The 24,430-nt window shown below is 41.1% G+C and overlaps 1 protein-coding gene across 2 annotated transcripts in view; it reads right to left on the bottom strand.

Moving 5' to 3' along the window:
• BNC2 (basonuclin zinc finger protein 2) overlaps window positions 1-24,430 on the bottom strand; it is a gene marked incomplete at its 3' end in the record, with an annotated part of 414,623 nt that overhangs the window by 230,884 nt on the left and 159,309 nt on the right. The window contains exon 3 of one of the 2 annotated variants that reach the window (XM_082656672.1): window positions 14,907-14,990. The exons of the other annotated variant lie outside the window; for it this stretch is intronic. Within the exon in view, the coding sequence (XP_082512798.1) occupies window positions 14,907-14,990 (84 nt within the window). The remainder of the gene's footprint in view (window positions 1-14,906; window positions 14,991-24,430) is intronic. 2 annotated transcript variants of the gene reach the window in all.

Raw genomic sequence — 24,430 nt, forward strand, 5'->3', positions numbered from 1 at the left:
CATCACCTCTGCATGATCCATGACAACGGTTAGCCTTATCATTTTTGGACCCTGACTCCAATAAAAACCCATAACTACAATAAAAGAACACATATAATAACTGTGCAACTCAGCTGCTCTTCTAAGAAGCTGGTTTGGGAAACAGTCTCTTCCGTCTCTAAGTACCGAAGACATGCGTACGGTTTTGATTTCACTGAGGACTACCTTTTTGTTTTTCCTTACGCTCTTCTCTAAATCTTCACTAATCTATCAGATATCACAGTTTAATAGAGGCATCAACTATACCTATTGGGGTTCCTGGGTCCATCTGGAAAAAAGTGGTGAGAGTCTACGTTTAAAGATCTGAAAGAGCCAGATCACCCCAAGGAAGAATTCTGCTAAATAACTGTTTTTCAGAAGAACAGTAAGAGTAGCTGAACAGTTAACAACTTTCCCCCATTCCACAATCAAGGATATGGTATATAATTGAGACAAGGCCTATAAATGTTCGTGCTTCCATGTGGATAAAGTGATGGAACTGTGCCCATGATGGGGAAATGCATTACCTATTCCTGATCACTCTGGTCCTAATGGGGAATTTTTCAAGTGGTATGCTGAAATTATTAGGAAAATATCAACGTTCCTTTCTAGCAACAAAGTGGAGGTAAAAGCACCTGAACTCACCTGAGAAGCATGCTACAACGAATGAGGGATTCGGCACAGACAAGACTCCAGAGGGCTCTAGGTTTTAGAGCCACCCTGAAAACACTGCATCAGTCCCTAGAGCAGGCTCCTCCCCTGCGCTACCAAAAATCCTTCCTGTCTCACCACCTGTTCCAGCCACATCAACCAACTTCCCTGATTCGTAGCTAATTAGCATCTTGCTCTGAGTTTGCCCCGTGTGCCTCACAATTCCTGACGACCTGGAGGAGGATGCACAGGCACAAATCAGAAGTGTGGAGAGTTAGTGCTCCCAGGGCCACACTGCTCAACCGAGAACGAGAGCAAATGGGTAAACATTTTCTCCTTTTACTTTGGGTGGAGACATATTCATGAGGTACCTCTGAAGGCCCAAGTGTGAATGAGCACCATTAACAGTAGTACTTCAGTAATTCATCTTTGTACTGGTTTCCCCAGGTCCTTCACTCCTACTCTGGGATCTACCCGAACTAAGTACCTTCACGAAAGGCACTGTCTCAGGATCTGTTTGCAGGAGGACCTAGGTTAAGTCATCTTCCCAAAGATCCTAAGATAACACAGTATCTGACTGTATCAAAATGAAGGAAGAGATAAGTGACATAATTCGCAGTAAAAGGAAAAGATAAATGTTTAGGGAAAGAAACTAGGAAAGCCCAGGAAGGCTAGATCTTTCCACCCAAAAGAATAGACAGCCCATGGAGAAGCTATACTCATCAGAAAAATTCTGAAGGGTATAACTTGTAGCCCTTTACTTTTACCACCAGGGCTTCTATTCAACAGAGACCCAGACTATACCTCGGAGCTTCTCACACACTCTGGCCATATGCATCACTCTCAGCTAGAAAAAGGGCACGTAGCCCATACTGCCTTCTCAGCTCTTTGAAACATGCTTCCTATCAGATCTGAGAAGCAAGCTCAAGTAAGCAAGAAGAGAAGAACTGTCGGTCTACTGTTAGTCACCTCTTCAACCCAGAAGGCATCATGTCCCACCATATGCCTGACTCTGATCAGCAGAGCCCCTGATTTCAATACTGGTTTCACAAGTATTGTCCTGAAAGGCTTCCAGGAAACAGACCCAAACTCCATCAGATATATCTGCATAGTTTAACAGTGACTGAAAATCCAAGTTGCATAATCCAGGACAGAGCCAAGTGTAACAGTGAAAATGTATCCTTACACGTACTGTTGAGGTTGTCTTACGCCACATTTGCTCTCATTAAGCAAACTCTGCACAAAGCATTCATAGGTGATGGGTCTGAAATCTTTTAGTGGTTACTGATTCACAAAACCACAGAAATACTACATATTCTGCTAACAGCCAGGGGATGCTGCCACGGCATCATAATCACTGTTGAAATGGAAATGTGCGGCATTCCTACGAAGATAAGACAAAAATCTTTAAAGTAATATATCCAAAGAGCTGATTTGTCAATTTGGAAATGTTTAACATCAACATAGACCAGTAGAGAAGGAAAAAAACATCCTAACCGTTTAGGGCAAAATAAAATCACAATTAAGATTTTATGATACACATTCCTAACTGCCCTGTGCGTGGTCCTAAAAGGACCCGGTTCTAAATCCATTCTCTAAATGAGATTAAGTAGAAACAACAAGCCATCAGCCTCCATTCATAAAAATAAATCAAGAGGGAATTACCTGTGACATTTTTTTCCCTGCAATTCCTTAGTTAAATTATTGGACACCACTGTCAAGTTCTGTTAAAGAATAAAAGAACGCCATGGAGTAGGTAAGCAACCTGAGAGCAAGGTCAATAAAGTGCACAGCTTTGATTTAACTTCCCATAAGCAAAGTTTTCATTTGTAGACATAAAAAAACCAACTTCATGGAGTCTGGGGGGGTGGCAAACTAGGAAAGTAGGCAGGGTAAATAAGGGAAAAAAATATCAAGCAAAAGTTCTGAATCAAATACTAAATAATGACACTAACAATTTTCTTCTGCACTAGGATTCTGTTTAGCTTTTTAAAAAAGTGTTTCTGTTTTCTACTCTCTAGCTGACAAGAGTACTTTCCATTTCATACAAAAGATAACAAATGTTCCTTGCATGTGTTAGACATGGACTTATATGACTAATAGTTATAAACAAAATTCCTTTGCACATCAAAGAAAAAAAAACTTTGTTTATTCAAGAAATTCCTAATGGCTTCATTTGTAAGTAAAACTTTCTCTTTATTTGAGACCCAGTGGCACAGCAGAGTATAGCTGGAAGACAGCAGGTAGCTCTCATAATGAACTTTGCACAGTTTTGGGAAAATAATATCTAAAGGCAGTTCCTTCTTCTGGGGTCAGTAGATTAGTGGTTCAAAAAGAATAAACTATCCAGGGAACATCCTGAGATTAAAAAAAAAAAAACCCACACAACTGGAGGGGGAAAGGAGGAACATTCTTGCTAATTAAAATTTCCAGTTCCTATGATCCTCTATATTCACAAACCCCAGTCAAGATAGGCCTACAGGATCAGGCCTGTACTAAGAAAAAGTATACCATCATCACATTAATTGTATTATTACTTCATAATTCTAACTAGCCAGGTGTATATAGAAGAGATTAAATAACAAGATAACCTTATAAACAATGCTCATTTCATCAGTGTACCAAATAAGTTTGATTTATATCAGTGACTGTGCTTCTAATTAATTTATGCATCCACACGGTTTAATTTACAGACACCCACACTAGGGTAGGGACAGCTATTTTTTTTAATGTCTTGAACTTTGTTATGGGTTCATGTTTAGACTTCCCGATGTTGCTGTTTTAGTTTCCCCACACTTCATTTTTGAAGTGACTGTTAAAATACCTTGCATTAAAGTTGAAGCATGCAGAAAGAAAATATTTGATCAAACTCAATACCTATCTCCCTTGCCAACTTTCATATGCTTAATTTTAGTTGGTACAGCTTTACTCAAACTTACAACCAGATTTGCTCATTCCAAAGTTGTGAACTTACCTCTTCTTACAATTCCCTTTGAAGCCTTTTGGATATATAAGTTCACCTCATTACAGCATCAATCCTAAACTCCTATATTTGTTTTAATGCATTTTCTAGGGACTTGGGGGGGGGGAAGGCTGTTAATTTTTAAAAACATATCATTTCTATTAACATGGGGGGGGCTTGGATACCTTTTGTAAAGTACACTCCAGAATGCTGGTTTACAATAGCAGGTATCGCAGAAATGAGAATAATCCATAGAGGGGGGAGAATTCAATTCTTTCCAATTCTTTAACCAGAAAGATAAAAACAACATCTCTGAATCTAGACCCACTCACAATAAGCTATCAGTGACATGATGGTAATGCCAGCACTCCATGAAAACCGTTAAAAAATAACAACCTACAGGAATATCCTGGTGTCAGGATTAGTCCAGTTTAGTCATTTTACAACTTCCACGGATGGTTTCAGTGTAGGGGTGAATCAGGCAAGCAAACAGGTTTTTACTTGTCTCTGATATAAAACTTTTATTTATATATTTGATCAATGTTTATTTGTAGGACCTTAACACAATAACAGATGTCAGCTACATTATCTGTTTTTGATTATAAACTTCTAGAGGGCAGAGACCCTGTCTATTCAGCTCACTTTTTATAGGATGCAAACACAGTACCATCCCAAAAAGGCACTTAAAGATGGTTTTTATAATAACAATGATTTCAAGGGGACTTGGTCTGCTTCCACACTCCATGAAACTCCACTGGCATGTACTGAACATTAAAGAGTAACAACTTTATATTCTTGGGTAACTCCATTCTTCAGATGTCAGAAATGGAGAATTTTTACTAACTATGTAATTTGGGGCAAGGCTTTTAAAACTTCTGGGCCTCAGTTTCCAAATCTATAAGATGAAGACATTACATTATATAACTTCAGATGATTTCCAGGTTTAAATTTCAAAACCACATGAAAAAAATATTGAGTCCTAAAGAATCTCACACACAAACTGAGGTTCTATTATCCACCCAAAGAAAAGTTTTTTCTTTCTTTTGCAGGTGGAGGTAGAGGGACTAAGTGTTCTCAATGTAAATTATATATTATGCCTAACTCCAACAAAATATTCAAACAGAACATCACCAGTTATTCTTGTAAACAAAGAAATTATGTGGATATGTATGTAATGAGATATATGTTGTATGTATATACAAAATCCATATACATGCACACACCCCCAAACACATAATTCTCTCTACTGAAGCCAAGAATTAAAATACTTCCGTGTTTTCTCGTCTTTTCTTTCTCCTTCTATGAAGCATCTATGAAGCTATTATGACAAAGGAACTTACATAAAGTAAAAATAAGCTTCTTGTGTTAATACTGATGGTTCCCAACATGAACAGCTTAGGTTAAGCTGGTCACCTGAAATCTAGATAATATCCTCTCATAGAAACAGTGGTATTGAGACAGGATGCAAAATGCACTTCTCAGGCCATTCAACCAACATTTATTTAATCTATAATGTACCTGAAATATACAATTCAAGACACAGAATTTACAAATTTACTACTACTTAAGCAGACAGTGAGAGTAATAACAGCAGAAGAATAAAGAAGGTCCCCCAAAATGTAGGGGCATCCAGTTCACACACCATCAAAATTAAAAGGTGTAGAGTGGGGGTGGTGGACTTACGTTCATGAAACTGCTTTTTATCTGTATTTACTAAAACACCTGCAAGAGAAAACGTCAAGCAACTACTGAGTATACTATCATTTTCTTTTTTTAAATTTAACTTTTATCTTATAATGGAGTGTAGTTGATTTACAATGTTGTGTTAGTTTCAGATGTACAGCAAAGTGATTCAGTTATACCTATACATATGTCCATTCTTTTTCAGATTCTTTTCCCATATAGGTTATTACAGAATATTGGGTAGAGTTCCCTGTGCTAAACAGTAGGTCCCTGTTGATTATCTATTTTATATATAGTAGTGTGTATGTTAATCCCAAACTCCTGATTTATCCCCCGCCCACGTTTCCCCTTTGGTAGCCATGAGTTTGTTTTCTATACTATCATTTTCTTATTTGTTTTGAGAAACAAATAAATGTTCTACAGAATGCAGTGATTTCTTCCAAGTAAAGAAAGAAAAACATAGGTATCTTGTTCAAAATTTCCCACGTTCACCTTGCATTCCCTATTCTTGGGGGAAGAATTGTAAAACTTGTTATTTAAAGGTGAGTAACATTTAAATAGTAGAGATGTGTGAAATTTTCAGGAGAAAGATTTATTCTTAATTTTTACCTGCTTAGCCAACAGATGCTAGTACAATTTATACATTTATATAATAACAATAATGCAGTCACATCACTATTTGCAATGTGCTAGGCACAATGCCCCCCCCCCCGCACACATCATCTCCTTCAATCCTTCCAACAATGCCAAGAAAATAGATCTGAAGAACGTGTAAGTCTTCCTACTCTATTACATGAATTAAAATGAAATCCAAAGATCAAAACACACAAGGAGCATTATCCTAACTACTGGTTACTCTATTAGACATCAGGAAACGCAAGCGTTTTGATTTGAATGTCTTCCTTCTATGAGGAAGAAGGAAGATGGTGACTCAGAACCACAAATTTCTGGCTTTCATCGACAACAATTCCATTCAAGCGTCCAGGTAAAGGGATAATTTAGTGAGTAGTCTGCATTCCTTTTAAAAAAAGCTAATCAAGGTTCATTCACATTCCTTAAAAAAATCCACCAATGGTCACATACGAGTTTAAGTTAAAATGCAACCTAGGGCTTCCCTGGTGGCACAGTGGTTAAGAATCCGCCTGCCAATGCCAGGGACACGGGTTTGAGCCCTGGCCTGGGAAGATCTCACATACCGCGGAGCTACTGAGCCTGCGCTCTAGAGCCCACAAGCCACAACTACTGAGCCCACGTGCCACAACTACTGAAGCCCGCACGCCTAGAGCCCGTGCTCCGCAACAAGAGAAGCCACGACAATGAGAAGCCCGCGCACCGCAACGAAGAGTAGCACCCGCTCACCGCAACTAGGGGGAGCCCGCGTGCAGCAACGAAGACCCAACACAGCCAAAAATAAAAATGAATAAATAATTTTTTTTAAAAAAGCATATTAATCTTTTAACTAGTAGCAGGAAAACTAACACTATAAATGAAAACAGAATTGCAGTTCGTTTCTTTGGAGAATGAAGAATGAGAACAGGTTGTAAAGAGAAAGGATAAAAATAAGTGAGAATAAAGGAAAAGAGAAAATGGAAAAGGAAAAGACAAAGGAGATACACAACAGGGGAGAGAGAAAGGCAATGAGGTAGCTAGGGGATGGACAGGGCAAAGTGAGATAAGACACAGCTAGCGATATGGCTTTTGTCCAAGGCTTGCCAGGGCTCTGGACCATCGCCTCCGCCTGCTAGAGGGATGACTTCTCCGACGGTTTTAAAAAATGCTTCCTGTATCTAAACAGCCTCATTTTATTTTTCAGATTCCTGTGTTTATTTTTAAATAAAAGTTCAAATTTGAAGACTCTGCTCATGGATAAAAGGAACGACTTTTATTTTAGAAATGTACTTTGGAACCTACACATCATTGCTCAGTTTAGTGCTCAAAACCTCAGGGATGTCCCGACATTCCAACCTGACAGTCTTGCCTTTGTAAAGAAGTGAAGACTGCCTCTTTGCACTGTGCCTGAAAATTACACTTGAAATCAGTCTTCACTGATGATGCAAAGCCTTAAAAATACGTTCATCGGCTGGAGGAGTCATCTATCACCAAAGAGAGTTGTTTTCATTCTGAAGAAAACAACACAGATGTGCCCAAAGTGCTGGAAGCCTCAAAGGGACGTCCAAAGTTGGTCATCAGAGAGAAATCGTCCTCCAGCCTGGAGTACGTAGGCGGAGCAACAGCACCCAATACTGGCTCAAAGCCATAATCTATGGAAAGGTCCACCGTGCATCAGTTCAGCCTGGCTTAGCAGACTAAGAACCCCGTCCACCCAACTACCTTGGCCCGAAGGCTTGCTTTTTTATACCCATCCACCTACCCGTCCTCTCTGTGCTCCAATAAACCACTGGTCCTGACTATCTCTCTCAATACCTTAAGAATCCTTTTATATAAAAATTCATGGGGCTTCCCTGGTGACGCAGTGGTTAAGAACCCGCCTGCCAATGCAGGGGACACGGGTTCGAGCCCTGGTCCAGGAAGATCCCACATGCCGCAGAGCAACTAAGCCCGTGAGCCACAACTACTGAGCCTGCTCTCTAGAGCCCAAGAGCCACAACTACTGAGCTCACGTGCCACAACTCCTGAAGCCCGCGCGCCTAGAGCCTGTGCTCCACGACAAGAGAAGCCACCGCAACGAGAAGCCCGCGCTCTGCAACGAAGAGTAGCCCCCGCTCTCGGCAACTAGAGAAAGCCCACACACAGCAACAAAGACCCAATGCAGCCAAAAATAAAACAAATAAATAAATAAATTTATTTTTAAAAAATTCATTAAATACTGTACAACTCTCAATATACTGATCCTACAAACTGTAACTCTATGAAGTGGTTCAACACTGTGTCATCACCATACAGCAAGTTGTTTCATTTACAGTATCTATTTCACTTCTACTCATGAGCTAATATAATTCAATTTTTTTTAACTGCACACAGGCTGCTAGACACATGTGCATGGCAAATGGAATCTGAACTTAGCTTAACAGCCTCATTTATTCCTGATGGTTTAAATTATTTCATCACAATTAATGACACCCCCTCAGCTTCCTGTGCAGCATGGCCAGATGTTCAGAGACCACAAAGCCACTCTCCTCTTTGACGGCTGGTGACAGGTCGTCCTCTGAAGGATGTTCCCTAGGCACTCGGGCTGGATGGCACCTCCACTGCTTAGCACCTCTCTGCCTCCCAGGCTCTAACCATGCAGAGGAAAAGGCAGGAAGGCACAAGAGACCAGCAAATGCGTTAGCGACAGCAAGTCCCAAGACGCAACCCAAACCTGAAGGGACCTGGTGCCGCCACAGGAGCTCCTAACCTTGCTGTCTCGTGAAAGCACTCTTCGCCTCCACCTTCCCAGCCACTGGCATCCACTGAGGGCCTGGCCTGCTGTCAGTCCTCGGGCACCGTCGAAGGACAACAAAAACATCAGTTTTTCCACAGGGATCCTTGTTGGTCATGGTAATTTTGTGTTGGGGGTTGTTTAAACTTACTCCCCCCATCAGGATCACCGCCTTGTTTTCTAAGAGTGAACGGTTTCTTCAAGTACGATTATTTTCTCTCCTGTTCAATAAGACACTTCCCACAGAAACATGCAACATTTTGGCAACTTGTGGTAAGCAGTTGTGCCCCTTATTCTCTGTTAAGCTTTACTAGGGTATAATCTAACTGACAGACAAAAAGTAACAGACATTCCATGTATACATCTTCATGAGTTTGGCTGACCTCTTTTTCCTAGGCTTAAGTAGGATTTCTTCTTTTCAGGGGCTGTTGGCTTTTTGTTTTCGTTCTTGTTAGGTTTTGTTTGCTGTTGCTTTGTTATTTTTTTTTTAAAAGAACAGAATGAAAAAGAGACCACATTTTTCCTATTTTGAGTCTCACATGGGCAAAGCCATTTACTTTCTTAACAGTAAAAAAACAAAACAAAACAATTTTTCCTCAGAAATTCATAAATAGTAATTATCTTACATTCATCATTTGAGTTTCACACACAAAAACATAAATTTGTATAATGACAGGTAGCTAAGAGGGTAGCTGAAATAGTAAACAGGCTAGCACTTTTACAATAAGAATCCAATACTACACTCTAATTTGGAAAACATTTCCATCAACTAGGGAACATGTGGCAGACATTTTATGGATTATTTTTTAAATGTTAAAAAAAATTAAAATGCTGATCTTATTCAGGGAGCAAGGGGCCTCTTCGTTTGCCAAAAAGTGTAATAGGAAAACTGAAAGGCCACCTGTGTCAGCCCACCCTATAGTATGAACACAAGCTATAAGAGCACTTTGGAAAATATTTGTAAACTAAGATGAGAAAAAAAAAAATCAGTATCAATACAGATTCCAAGCAGATGCAAAAGGCTTCCGTGCATGTTAATGATTATGTGTGTGGCCTACACAGGCTAATTTCAGATACCTTCAAAACTCACTATACGTTCTCTTTTATAAGCTATTCGGGATTAAAACTAGGACCTTATCCATAACAACTTTAACAACGGACACAAATACAAGGTAAGCTAACCAAGCCGAACAAGTTGAATTTTCTCCCTCCTGGATGGCTTTTTAGATCTTAAATGACTACTGAATTTTACCAGACATGCTACACTTACTATTTTGACAGTTGTTTATTAAAACTACTTTCCTAGGAAGTCCATAGAAACCACCAGTCTAGTTTTTATCAGAATTGAGACGATCAGAGAGAAGCTGTGATGATGGTATACTTGCAGCAAGCAGACAATAGGAAACTCTTAGCATTCCCAGAGTTGCATCAAATTTTCCATGGACCGAAACTAAAATGAAATCGTTCAATTACTGAGAGGTAGATAAGTAAAATAAACAACTAATTTCATACAGTGGAGTTGGGAGAAAGTCATATGGACCTCATTGTGTTGTCTCCAAACACATTTTATCGGAGGGGAAAAAGGAGCTGAATAAACTTTAAACTCTCATGTAGGGATGTATTGCTTGTGTGTCCCTGGCAGATGTGGAAAGGAGATGAAATGGGCAAGGGAGAATCAAATATCCCATCGCTGCAGGTTTGCTGAGGGAAAGAGCACTGCAAAGATCTCACATCTGGCAATCATTTGTCAATAGCTGGAAAGAGAACGGCAGGAAACTTTCTGGCTCTTGGAGAAGATGAAAAGACAAAAACCATGTGTCACACACACACCCACACTCTCTCTCTCTTTGCAATGGTACAATGACTACTACACTTATTCTCCACCCCTCCTTTCCCCTCTAAATTTAATGATCTTCAGATATACTCGACTCCATGGTCAAAAACATGCAGTCACTTGACTTGTTAAAGCTGCAGTGTATGTACATTTTTCAAATAAACCCCAGGGCTGATGTTAGAAAATCAAAATCAGTCAAGCATAGACCGCCTGGTACTTTGGGCAGGAATCCTTGTGGTTTAGTCAATAAACAGAATCTGAATGAAAGACACCACAGTAACTAGACAGTAACGTTTTGAACAGTTCTTAACCTTAAGGGGGGCTCAGGCCGGCGGGTGCGCTAGTGACTATGGACATGGCTACCGGTCCCCTTGGATGGCTCCCTCTCCCTGTGACAGGACTGTGCTTGGCACAAAGTCATCTGCTCTTCCTAACACACACACTCAATAAAAAAGTAAACTTGTATTTGAGAGATGCTGGGAATAAATTTGGGGAGGGAACAGCCTGTTGCTGTCATTGTTTAAAATATTACATCTATTTAACAGGGTGGGAAGGGGGAACCTCAGCTTCCGGGTGTCCGTATAGATGATAACAATATAGAAAGTTGGTTAGCTTCATTATGAGTTCACAAAAATGACCAGCTTTGCCCCATTAGGTTTACCATGTAATAAAAAGTTTTCAAGACAACCCACACAAAATTAATTAACTTCTCCCAAATCACAGGAATGTAAACCTGTTCGTGGTGATCGATAGACTTCAATGGGCAGCTCTGCTTCGCCCTTATGCTGCATTTAACTAGCAGCCGCCGCCGTCCCTGTGATTCTGTAAGTGAATGCTGCAGGTTGTTTAATAACCTGGCAAATTCACAGTAGCTTGTCAAATTATTACAGGAACAGTGTCATCACTAAACAAGCCTGATCACGGTTAATTACAATGTAGACTAGACAGCAGCCACAATTGTTCATTAATTACAGGAAGCAGCTCATTTAAATTTTATGGAAATTTACATTTGCACCCCAGTATGTCTGGGGAAAAAAAAGTGATCCTTCACGCATTCACAGAAGAAAGGAGTCTGTGGTTTATGAAACGTCACAGTAAATTGTGACTAATCGGGTACTGAAATATTGGTTCATTATTTACTCTAATTTTCTAAGCACTTTAGTGGTGAAAAATACCAAGTCAAACCCCACATCTTGAATTCCCAACCAGGAAAGGAACTGTGCTAGGCTAACTGTAACAACACACGATGAGGCACAGTGAGACTAGAACAGTCACTTTTATGATTAAAAATAAAATATTTGGGACTTTCCTGGTGGTGCAGGGGTTGACAATCCGCCTGCCAATGCAAGGGACATAGGTTCGAGCCCCGGTGTGGGAAGATCCCCCATGCCACGGAGCAACTAAGCCCGTGAGCCACAACTACTGAAGCCTGCACGCTAGAGCCTGAGAGCCACAACTACTGAGACCCGTGTGCCACAGCTCCTGAAGCCCGCACTCTGCAACAAGAGAAGCCACCGTCACGAGAAGCCCATGCACCGCAACGAAGAGTAGCCCTGGCTCGCCGCAACTAGAGAAAGCCCGCGCGCAGCAACAAAGACCCAATGCAGCCAAAAATAAATAAATTTATAAAAATAAATAAAACAAAATAAAATAAGATATTTAACAGCAATTAAGGGAGGTCTAAACTAGAATAACAATTTCCCATAAAATAATTATGTAAGAGGACAATTTTGAGAGCCTATGCATCAGTTAACCTCCAGAGCTAAAGAAAGTACACAGTTTCATATGTACTTCAAAAGCCAGTGAAGAAAATCAAGAAAATTAAGACAGTAAGTCAAAGTCTGGATTTCCAGCTACTTTTCTAAAGCAGGTATATTAACACAAAAAAGACAGCAGATGCCCTTGCAAAAGTCAAGTCATGCTCAGACTTCAACAATGACAGTCATTCAAAACCAAGGGTATGTTCGTGAAGGAGTGTCAGGGATCTTGGGATTATTAAATGATAAAGTTGCTAAGTCACCTGAAATTTTAAGGATTAAAAGGACAGGGTTAAAAGAAAAAAGGTAAGAAGAGGAAGGGGCTCCATCGGTCCTGAGAATTCATGTCAGGTAAAAGTACAAAAGTAAACCACATATGGGTACTGTGTGTCTAAATGAAAATCCTTCACAGAAAAGGATATAAACAAGCCAGAGCTCCTAAATCGAGGTGTACAAGAGATTATTCTCAGAATCAAGAGGCCAAACATAAAATCCTCTCATGGTTATAATGCCTGGCCCTGGGGGAAAGTCTGAGATCCAAGAAGGAAAAGTAAACGACGCTGGCAAGTCCTATGATGAGTTCCCCGGAGTGCAGAGTTGGACTAAAAAATAAGAAATGGCTCACTTGATAGGAAAAAAGAAAAAAAAAGACCAGAATGCACATGCCATGGCAAAAATGAAAGGACTCTAAGCTACTCTTGGAACTGTTAGCTGGTGAAGAATATATTAAGTGTCAACTTTATTATGACGGACATAATATGAATATGTACCAGATATTATCCAAATGTATGGAAGCCATAATTAGAAAAGAAGAGGAGAAAAGAGAGAAAGAAATGGTTCAAGTGGGTCCCAGTTAATTCACCAATGCTTTGTAGTTGACTATCTTTTCACATATTCATCTTTTCCACTCAGTCCACCAAAGTGCTATTGCAATATGAGGAATCCAATGAAATGAGCACTTTCTTTTCTTTGCCCAGTAACTTGGTCTTCTTTGCAAGGCCCTCGCTGAACTGTCAACTCCACAATCTGTTTAGCTACCTACGACCACGGTTTCACTTCAACATGTAAATATACATTTTCTCCCTTGGTATGTCGAAGTAAAGTGCTCCATTGGTCTCTTTCAGTTTTATTTCACGCACACCCACATCTGCAAAACCCATCGCTCTTTGCTCCATAACTCAAGGTTCAAAAACAGATTATCCAACAGCCACCCATGACAGACCATTCCAGGTGACGTGTTTGAAGAACATCACTCGTCCTACCCGAAGGGGTCAAGGATCAGACTACTCTTCACAAAAAGTCTTCCATCACTCTGCATATATGTGTCACACACAAGCTGTGCACTTTCTAAAACTGGGAAACGCATGATCATGTCTCATACGTGCCACACCTGCTTTTCTGTTGTATCATAGCCATATGTCGCCCAGACAGTACCAGCTTGTGGCACCGCTGAGCTCAGGTGGCCTTCCCTAGGCCAAGAGCAGGTGTGCAAGAGATGGTGTCCCTTCAGAGTATCGTAAAAACTGAAACCTCCTCCGACCACCACTTCTGCCATCACGCCCACTGTGAAGTCAATTTTTTAAACTATTCTCTTTTCTCATTTGGGGTGTCTAAATCAGTAAAAAAACAAAAAAAAAAAATGTTTTAACACTGAGCTCACTACGCTCATCCCTTAAGTCTTAAAATTTAGAAAATGACTCCAAATAGAGGCCCTAAAGAATAGTATGGGTTTGCCCACGCAAGGGGGTGCCACCCATACTGAAACTTCAGCCTCCATCTTTGCATCTTTGGCACACACATTCCATAACTATTAACAGGTACCTGGAAGTGGAGATAGGCCTTTGGCCAGGATGTCATATTTATATTTTTAATCTGCAATACACCACACTGTTTCTAATTTCTCAAGACCACACAACGAATTCCAAGTCAATACTTTCATGAAAAATGTGCTTTGTAAATAAACTTAATATTACACCAGAGGACATATCTCCCAATCTATGAAGAAGGAAGCTACTTATCATTAAGTCCTATTTTTCTAATACAGCGCCCAGCTGAACGGCTTCCGTTCTCCTGAGCTGGGAGACCACAATGCAGGAAACATGACTGGCTCCCCAGGTGTCCCCAGAGCCTAGCATCATTCTTAGCACTTGATAATGATGATTTGAAAAAGTGAGAGCTAAGATTTCCCGAGTGCCTGTTACGTGCCAGGTCCTGTGCTAACTGTTAGGCATGTGTTATAACATTTAATCCTCATTCACCTAGTGTGGGAAATCTCCATTTCACAGATGAGAACGCTAAAGCCCAGTTAGGTTGAGGGACTTGCCAAAGATCTCATAGCAACTGTGTCAACCTAGGTAGGCAGCCTTCAGAAACCACGTTCTTATTCACTGCAGTACATACTAAGTCTTGATTTCTTGAGTGAGTAAATGAATGATCTCTAGTTACATACAACTTATCCTGAAAAGGACTTCTGGCTGCACAGATGCTACACCGGGCCCTCTGTTACACCTGTCTCAGCAGTTGCCTGTCTCCTGATGGCATCTGATGTATCTGCACGGCCTTCAGAGACCACTGTTACTGTCACACCACCCCCAACTGATAAAACAGTAAGACTCCAACCTGGACTTCCAGCCTCTGGTCTGGCTCCTCCAGGTTTGGGCAGAAGTCTGCACCCAGCACTCTGCCAGCACATGCCACTGGAACCTGGGGGAATACGGCCAAGTTAGATGCTGGCTGTGGAGGCTGTTGCAAACTGCACACAAACACACTTGACCCAGGCAGAAGCAGGGACATCCCAACTGCAGTTCTGAAACAGAACGGCTTCCATCACGGCTTCACAGGTTTTTGACACTCAGTAGGTCAAATATATTGTTAATATCACACACCCACGTTTATTAACTACCAAAAGGTAAATTCTAAAAAGAAAAAATCCACATAAATTTTATTGCCCCTTGTATCCACAGCCAAAGCAGGCACTTAATATCTGTGGACTGTAGAAGGAGGAGGAGAGAAGAAGGAAAGTCAAAAGGAAGGAAGGGAGGAAATGAGGGAAGGGAAAAAGAAACAGAATCTCTGCTTGAAATTGGTGACTTTTTTTTCTCTTTTCATTTTCTTAAGTGGGAGTTAAGAAAACTGCATTCTGTAATGTCTAAAGTTCCTTTGCACACTTAAAATACCAGTTCACATTTTTTTTTTCTATTCCTGGCATGGGCTAGTATTTATCAACATGTATTATTTACTTACTGTATTTGAGCTACATTTAAGAGGTTCATTTTACGTCTGCTCTAACACTAAAAATAACAAGAAAGCTATGACTTAGTAAATGTTTCTCTGTATCTAGAATCCTACAACGAAAGCCGCTAAGATTCCCTTTCAAAACTAAGCTACCTATTACAATTAGTTGCTCTCATCCTGAAATATTACCTACTTATTAGTCACATGCTTACTTCATTTAAAAATTTTTAAGATAAAGAGAATTTAGATTCCATTGAAACCTGTTTTCTGCTTTTTAAATGCTTCTCTAAATCTCTACTCAGTATTTCCAAACACATACTACCTTCATTAACCATACAACTATCTATGTGTATCAGAATCTCAATCCATCAATCAGCTTCATCTCACCTGTATCTTCTTTCCCTCTCAAAGCCCTCCTTTGGTATTTTGTTTTATTTATTTTTTTAACTCCAACTGGGATCATCTGTGCCAATCAATTTCCTTTGTTCAGAGATCAGTTTTCAGCCAAGCATGCTGTCTTAGAAGGTATTTCCTTCTTTCTTTTGACCCACAAATCTGTTCACTTCTCCAGATTTAAGCAATTTTCAATAAACTCCACTTTGCAAGTTTACTAGTGAATATAACATATATATTTTTAAAAAGTCAACTCTTCAAACATTTTCAGGTCCAACTTTCCTATTCTTTTCAAGTGTCTTATTCTTTCTTCCTGCCTATTTCCATAAAGTGACATCAACAGAATATCAGCTGTCTTTGAAATTAACCACTCTTTACCCACAAATTTCTTCACCTGGAGCCTGAGAAGGAAAGGAAAAGGAGGTTGCATTTACTGAGCACTTGCATTGTGCCAGTCACCATGTGGGTAACTTACATTGAGATTAACCCTTTTTTTCCTTTCAACCATCTTATGGGATCTGAGCATCTCCATTTCACAAGAAAGGGGGAGCTTTAGAGTAGGTAAATAACTAGCTCAGGGGCACATGCTAGAAAATTACAAAGCCCAAACTTAAGAAATGAGAAAGAGCGAGAACATATTTCAAAGAAGTTAATGAAAAACATGGAATAGTTGCTTTTAGTAGCACCCATTCTAGAGGCATTTGCTGATGTTTCATATGAAAGAAATTACGAAGAAGACAAGGAAATGAAGAAAGTGTCACAAGAAATCAAGACCTACTACTCGCTCTTTGGTCTGGGACAACATCAGCAAGGTTAAAGGGGATTTCTCCTCTAACTTGAGAAATGAGAAAGAAACGGGTCATGGAGAGGAATAGAGACACTGCATCTGTGTTGTGTCACCCACAGAACAATGCTGATCCCACCCCACACTGACACATGGTGAGGGCACCAATGAGTTGTGCAACAGTAATTCTCCCTAGGGTGCAAGAGAAGAATTGGGGGAAAATCAGTTAGAATATTCCATATCAAAACAACCCCCCCCAAAGTTTCCTATAAAACCTTAATAAACGTGACTACTTAACTGATTACAGCAGATAAGCCAGAATGCATATGTTGCAAATTAAGTGTAAATAATACTTTATTTCATGTACACGAAACAACTAGCACTTACCTTAATATTAGTTGACCATGTCACAAAGACAAAGTTTCTAGTTCCTTTTTACCCTCACAGAAGGCATTTCATAAACACTCTCAAGAGGAATGGAGAAAGTTAAACAACTACAATTACACTCAATTACAACCTCAAACACTTAGAAATACACAGTTGCTGAGAGAAAACAAAAAGGTCTGTGAGTTAAGTTGGAAGGAAACTGTGCCAGGCTACTGGAATGTTTCAGCTATCCAAATCACAAAAAGGAACTAGGAGGAAAGCGAAGAGTGCTCTCCATCTTAGAATCCCAGGATTTCTGAGCAGAAAAGAAAATCCTTCTGATCTGTGAAAACGGACTACCTTAAAGATGAGAAAATTGAGATTTGAACCAAAATCCACATGGTTTCACTCATGAGTTCACCATCTAACAATACTCCCCCTATGTCACCAACCACAATTAGAGTCATCAATTATCAGACAGAGAAAAAGTATAAGGGAAAGGCAAGCTATATCTGTTTCCAGTTCATCAAAATGTCCCAAGGAAAATACACAGGATGTAAAAGCTTGATAACCTAATTAGGTATAATTCAGCACACCTAGACAATTAGGCCTTTTGATTCAAGAGCCTTAGCAGTCAGCCAACTATCTATAAGCAATCAAAACATGCCTGACAGAAACAGCAGACCTAAAAATTTTTTTTGGCCATGCCCCACGGCATGCGGGATCTTAGTTCCCCAACCAGGGATCGAACCCGTGCCCCCTGAAGTGGAAGTGCAGAGTCCTAAACACTGGACAGCCAGGGAATTCCCTTTAACTCATTATTACTCCATTTTAAATTAAGATACTAAAATAGGATGTGTACCTTCTGTTTTCAATGGAATTGAAAATTTAAATTGATTTGGAGAATTCCAATTTTATCCTCTTGTCTTCATGCTAGTGTTTAGTGTGCATTTCAACATCATACTTTAAAACAAAGTTCTACCGTGATTTTCATAAAATGTTCACTGTGATTTTGATCTCTGAAACGTAGTAGGACTAAGGGGACATTTTATTTTTTTATTCTTTGTTGCATCTTTGTATGCTTTACTCTTAAAGTAATAAAAACATTTAATTTAAAAACAGAGAAAAAAACTAAACTGATCAGCTAGTATTTCTAAACAGTAGGCTGCAGGTTTCATTATGGGATGGTAATTGTCTAGAACTCATCTAAATTTCATTCGGCTGGTGCTATAACAGGAAGTAAGAGGCCTTGAAAGGGACCCTCGAGAATCCCCAGGGAAGCTGGAGCTGAGTGCATATCTACTCTCCTGTAGAGACCTCAAAGGAATCACGGGGTGCGAGAGAGCTATTTACAACTTACTTTGTGTATAATCAGCAGAAACAAAAGATATGACAACAAGCATAAAGGCCTCTCTCTCTCTCTCCTCTCAGGAGAATTCAACAAGGGAGGGCCAGTGGGCATTCACTTCAGTGTCAAAAGGGCTTCCAGAAAACATATTTTCCGTGGGGCAGGGAGGAAATATGGCAGGCTTCCTACACACACACACACACACACACACACACACGCGCGCGCGCGCGCGCACACACACGTTCTTTGTTTACTGAGATCATACATAAAGACTGTTAGGGACCAGATTTCTGAAAAGAAGACATAAAAATCTCCACATTGTAAACGGGAGCTACCGTTCAAAATACTTGAATAAGGTGGGTAAGCAACAAATGAAGAAAGAAAGAGAGGCAGAAGTGATAACTTGGGAGGAGAAACGTGTTACCAAGAAAAGGTCTTATAGAATCTGGGGTGCTTCTTGCAAAGTCAGGGCCCATTTGAACTTTAATTTTATTTTTAAACATTAAACATTCAGGCAGGCATTTGCCTGATAAGCACTATAAAAAGTCAGAGCCTAAATAAATTAACTAACTTCCATGCCATCTCAACTCTTTGGTGAAGGTGGCCGTAAGCCCAGAGCAGTTCTGAAGTGTATGTGTTTTGGTAGCTTCCGTCTAGCAGTGAAGGTATGAGGGAAAGGATCTGAACCCAAGGAGAACTTAGAAAAGAATGGAGACAGAGAATTGGCTTTAAAAAACAGAGAGAGAGAGAGAGATAACCTCAAGAGTCCCCTGAGAGGACTCAGGGACATGGCTGGGTACAAGCTCTGTTACATTCTAAGCCAGAGAAAAGCAGTAACAGCCTCACGTCAGTGGTTAGATGATACCAAGCAATAAGAGGAAATACTCAGATAATGCAAAGAATTCAGGAAGACCATTCAGTGAAATGGATTTGAAAATAAGCTAGCCAGGAGCACTTGTGACAAAGAGCAGATAAAGAAATAAATTAATTACCCAACACTGTAAAGACAGGGATGTATGTTAAATGCAGTGCAGCAAATAAGTGAGAGGAATAAATAGAAAAATAAGGTGAGCTAAAGTTGCTGGATGTGCAGATAACTTCTATCTTCATTTTTCAGGTGACGATTTAACTAAAGACAACATTCCAGGCCTAAGCCTTCCCAACCATGGAGCCCCAGGCCTTAGCCACAGAAGGGCCACATATACAGAACCTAAAGCTTAAGAATGAAAAACACCACTTCATGATCAGAAAGCAACTGCTGAGTCAAAACAGTATTTATGCAGCTGCCAATACAGAATGGCCAGAAACATGCTGGTTCTTACAGAGGCCTTAGATGAGGCAGGGTGTTGGAAGGTGAGAGGATGAGCAAGATGTTGCAGAAGAACTGAATAGCACGGTGGACAGTCCCCCCTGAGCCATCCCAGAACAATGAACTACAGGATCAGGATGGGAGAAGAGAGAAAAGGGTTAAGGATGGGATTCTGCCACTCAACAGGCTGACAGACACAGAAAGAAGACTACTGGTTGGGGGTGGGTTGCAAAGCATCCTCACAGGAGCCAGGAACTAAGTGAGGTTCGGTCTCTTTCTGCCTCGAGGGCTGGTCCTCTTGGGGGAGCTTGGGCCCTGGCCCTGTGATGGGAGCAACCTCTGCAGGTACAATTACAGGAGATTTTCAAAGCCACAAACAACAACAAAAATACCTTGTTTTTATACTGTGAAAGGCAGGATAAAAGATAAAAATCTCTCTTCCCTGGTGACACCCTGAGGAGCCTGATGGACCATGAATAATGCTAAAATTACACAGACTCTTTCTTACAGAGCCTCAAACGGCTTTACACAAAATATTTATTAATTCCCCTATCAGACAAGTAAGGGGTGGGGAGGAAATTTCCACCGCACTCTTTTTATTTTTAAATAAGAAAACTGAGGCCTATCACTATGGTCTCCCCTCCACATTTGATAAGTTGGACAGAACTGAAATGAAGACGTAGTCCTCTGAACTACCATGCTAGTGCTTTACTAGCAAAGTCTCCTACCATTTGATAGAGTTCACCTATTTCTCCACTTCTTGTTTTATGTGGGTTTTAGCACTGAAGAAAATGAGGATGAAGTTATTTGCACGTATGCCATGGATGGACTTATACTCAAGAAAGAAAAGTACAAAGTGAGATTATTTTCAACTGGTTTTACAATCGTTCTTGTCATTCAGCACGTTGGAAATTGAACACCCCAGGTTGTTGCTCATGGGCATAAACATCGCCAAGTCTGATAACTGACATTAAGTGAAATTTCAAATATACGTATGTATATATATGCCCAGATAAACTTTCTTTCTGCCCTCAAGTCTCACCTCCAACTATCCTAAAGGCAGGTAATATGCAACGAGCACTGGCTTTGGAGGGAAATCTGTTTTTAACCCCAGCTACAGTACCTTGTGAAGTTGGTCAGTTGATTACCAATTCAGAGCTTTATTTGCTGTATCTGTAAAATGGGAGTAATTATATTTACTGTGTAAGGTTGGCAAGGTTGAAGGAGATGACACAGGTAATACACCTAACTAAGCAGGCTGTAGGTACACAGCATAGGTAATGATACTTCCCCAGATATCTCCCTCTGCTCCCCAGCACACCATTCCCATCAGGGCTGAGAAGTTCGAGACAGTGAGGGAAGGAATTTGGTGTGTGGGGGGCGGGTGGGGGTGGAAGCAAACTCAAGTGTCAAAGGAATAATATAAGCAATTAGGGAAACTGAAAATTATACCTATTCAATTGGTCTCAATTAGGGGCCAGCTCCATCAACTTGTAGACGGCTTCCTAGAAGACTGTGTTGACGAAGACTATGAAGATGTGTCTGGGCTCTGAGAGAATGACCACAGAAGTCTTCTCTGGGGGAAGTAATAAGAAGAGACACATTTCACTCCCTGCCACTCCTGCCCCCACCAAGGCTTTTCCAATGAAAACACAGGCAATTTTCTGAGTTCTCTTTCATGCTAGTGGCTTGACCTATGAATCAAAAGTAAGGAATTTCCAACACACACGACTATACATAAAATAGATAAACAACAACAACCCTCTGTATAGCAAATGGAACTATGTTCAATATCTTGTGATAATCTATAATGGAAAGAATGCGAAAATCAAGGGGTGTGTGTGTGTGTGTATAACTGAATCACTCTGCTGTACACCTGAAACACTGTAAATTAACTACAGTCAAAAATAAATAAATATAAGATGAAAAAGTAAGGAGTTTCCAGGGAGCTCGTGAATAAAGTCTGAGGAAGCCCTACCCTTTTGGAAAAAAATAACCCAAAACTAGACAGCAAACTGAGAGACAACCAACAGTCTAGGTCAGTGGTTCAAGGTGTATTCTCAGCCCAGGAACATTATTAGCATCACCTGGGAACTCCCTTGAAATGCATCTGCAGCCCCACCTGAGACCTACCTGTGACAGACCCCCTGTGGGGTAGAGCCCAGCCAGGTGGTTTTACAAGCCCTCCAGGTGATGCTGATAAGCATGAAAGTTTGAGAACCACTGGCCTAAATAAACTTGAAAATCAAAAAAGAACTGGCAAGGCAAAAGTTTTCTAGATGATAATTTAGTTTTAGAAGAGATATGTCTGGGGGGTGGGGGAACAAGGGAAGAAGGAAGAACAAAGAAGCAAACATCAGGGCATAAGATCCAAGATCTCCCAGAATCTCACTCTGTGAAGGAGAGTCGGTATGTCAAGAAAAAGCCGAAGTGAGCAAGCCGCATGAAGAGCAGTGGTATGGGCAACTCCACAGATGCTGCAAAAATGAGAAGGAAATAATTTGGGGACAGACAATAGCTTCAGCATTCAAACTAAAAAGCACTTTAAAAGGACCCATGTCACCTTGAACTCAGCCACTGGGTTTGCTCCACTCAGCTTGTCTCCCTGATTCTTCACAGAGATCAAGAATGAGGATGAGGGCTTCCCTCGTGGCGCAGTGGTTGAGAGTCCGCCTGCCGATGCAGGGGACACGGGTTCGTGCCCCGGTCCAGGAAGATCCCACATGCCGCGGAGCGGCTGCGCCCGTGAGCCATGGCCGCTGAGCCTGCGCGTCTGGAGCCTGTGCTCCGCAACGGGAGGGGCCACAGCAGTGAGAGGCCCGCGTACCGCCCCAAAAAAAAAAAAAAAAAGAATGAGGATGGGGACTTCCCTGGTGGCGCAGTGGTTGAGAATCTGCCTGCTAATGCAGGGGACACAGGTACGAGCCCTGGTCTGGGAGTATCTCACGTGCCGCGGGGCAACTAGGCCCGTGAGCCACAACTACTGAGCCTGCGCATCTGGAGGCTGTGCTCCTCAACAAGAGAGGCCGCGATAGTGAGAGCCCGGCGCACCGCGATGAAGAGTGGCCCCCGCTTGCCGCAACTAGAGAAATCCCTCGCACAGAAACAAAGACCCAACACAGAAAAAATTAATTAATTAATTAATAAACTCCTACCTCCAACATAAAAAAAAAACAAAGAAAAACGGAATGAGGATGAATTTGGGACTTCCCTGGTGGTCCAGCAGTTAAGACTCCATACTCCCAATAAAGGGGGCCTGGGTTCGATCCCTCATCAGGGAACTAGATCCCACATGCCGCAACTTTAAAAAAAAAAAAAAGGTCCCGCAAGCTGCAAACGAAGATCCCGAGTGCTGCAACTAAAAAGACCTGTGCAGCCAAATTAATTAATTAATTTTTTTAAAAGAAGAATGAGGATGAATTTATCTCTAATGAGGGGAAAGAGACAAATTTCAAGCCATGATCACCAAGAATTTTTTTTTGAGGGGGTGGCACTTTTTAGAAAGGAGTTCACTTTGGAAGAAAACAAGTGCATTTCACTTGATCTTACTTCATCAAAGGCACAAAATGGGGGCTTCCCTGGTGGCGCAGTGGTTGAGAGTCTGCCTGCCGATACAGGGGACACGGGTTCGTGCCCCCGTCCGGGAAGATCCCACATGCCGTGGAGTGGCTGGGCCCGTGAGCCATGGCCGCTGAGCCTGTGCATCCAGAGCCTGTGCTCCGCAACGGGAGAGGCCACAAAAAAAGGCACAAAATGGGACAAATCAATGGGGTTGTTTTTCCCACCCTAAATTTCACAACACTGAAAAGGAATGAAAAAGGTATATGTGAGAAAGCAGAAAAGGGAGTTTGAGGAAAGAAACATAGTAGGAGAATGTATCACACTCCAGACAGTGAGAGAACAAATATTACCCTCCCAAAATTCAACATCCCATGTTACCTCTTGAACCACCTACATTAAACCTATTATGGAAAAAGAAAAAGTTTAAGTTGCCATACAAGGAGCAGTTAAACTAGATTTAACGCACAGCGGTTGTCTAGAGAAGCAGATTCCTCTGGACTAGCCTCTTGCCCCATTTGACGTGGGTTAGACTTATTATGAAGAGCAAGACTGAAGGCAGGCCACAAATGGTACCAACAGACCAGTGGAGTTCCGGGGTGCCGTAACCAGGAGAGCTGGCAGGGAGCCATCACCGCACTGCCAAAGCGCACAGTGCAGTATGCCCAAGACCAGTGAAGCAACATGCTTCTCTCTGCGTGCAAAGCTTGAACATAGGTAATGATAAGAGAAGAAAGGAAATGAGAAGGCAGATTCACCCCTTCGGTTCCCTACAATAAAAACTCTCCCAACTCAAATATAAGTCATACTGTGCATTGCACAATCGCCCCTCCAAACTTGCTGAGGACCCCAGACTAAAAAGAGAAAATGCACAAAAGCACACGAGTTTGATTTCTTTGGGAGACCCACCCTCCCTGCTTCCCAATCCTAGATCAACTGGGGTGAGATCTAAGGAAGGTGAAAAGCTGTACACAGTATTCTGTACCAGACAGGTAACAAGGGAACCTAAACCTCTCCCACCAATGGCATCTCTCTGTTACTGAGGGTCTCAGGAAGTAGTGAGAAGATAAAGTAAAAGGGACTTCCTTACACTGTCCTTGGGGATCTTACAAGGTATTTCTTCAAACTGAACATACTTTACTCCTGAAATC

The sequence above is a fragment of the Grampus griseus genome (assembly GCF_964374135.1).
Source record: "Grampus griseus genome assembly, chromosome: 6".
Classification (NCBI taxonomy): Eukaryota; Metazoa; Chordata; class Mammalia; order Artiodactyla; family Delphinidae; genus Grampus; species Grampus griseus.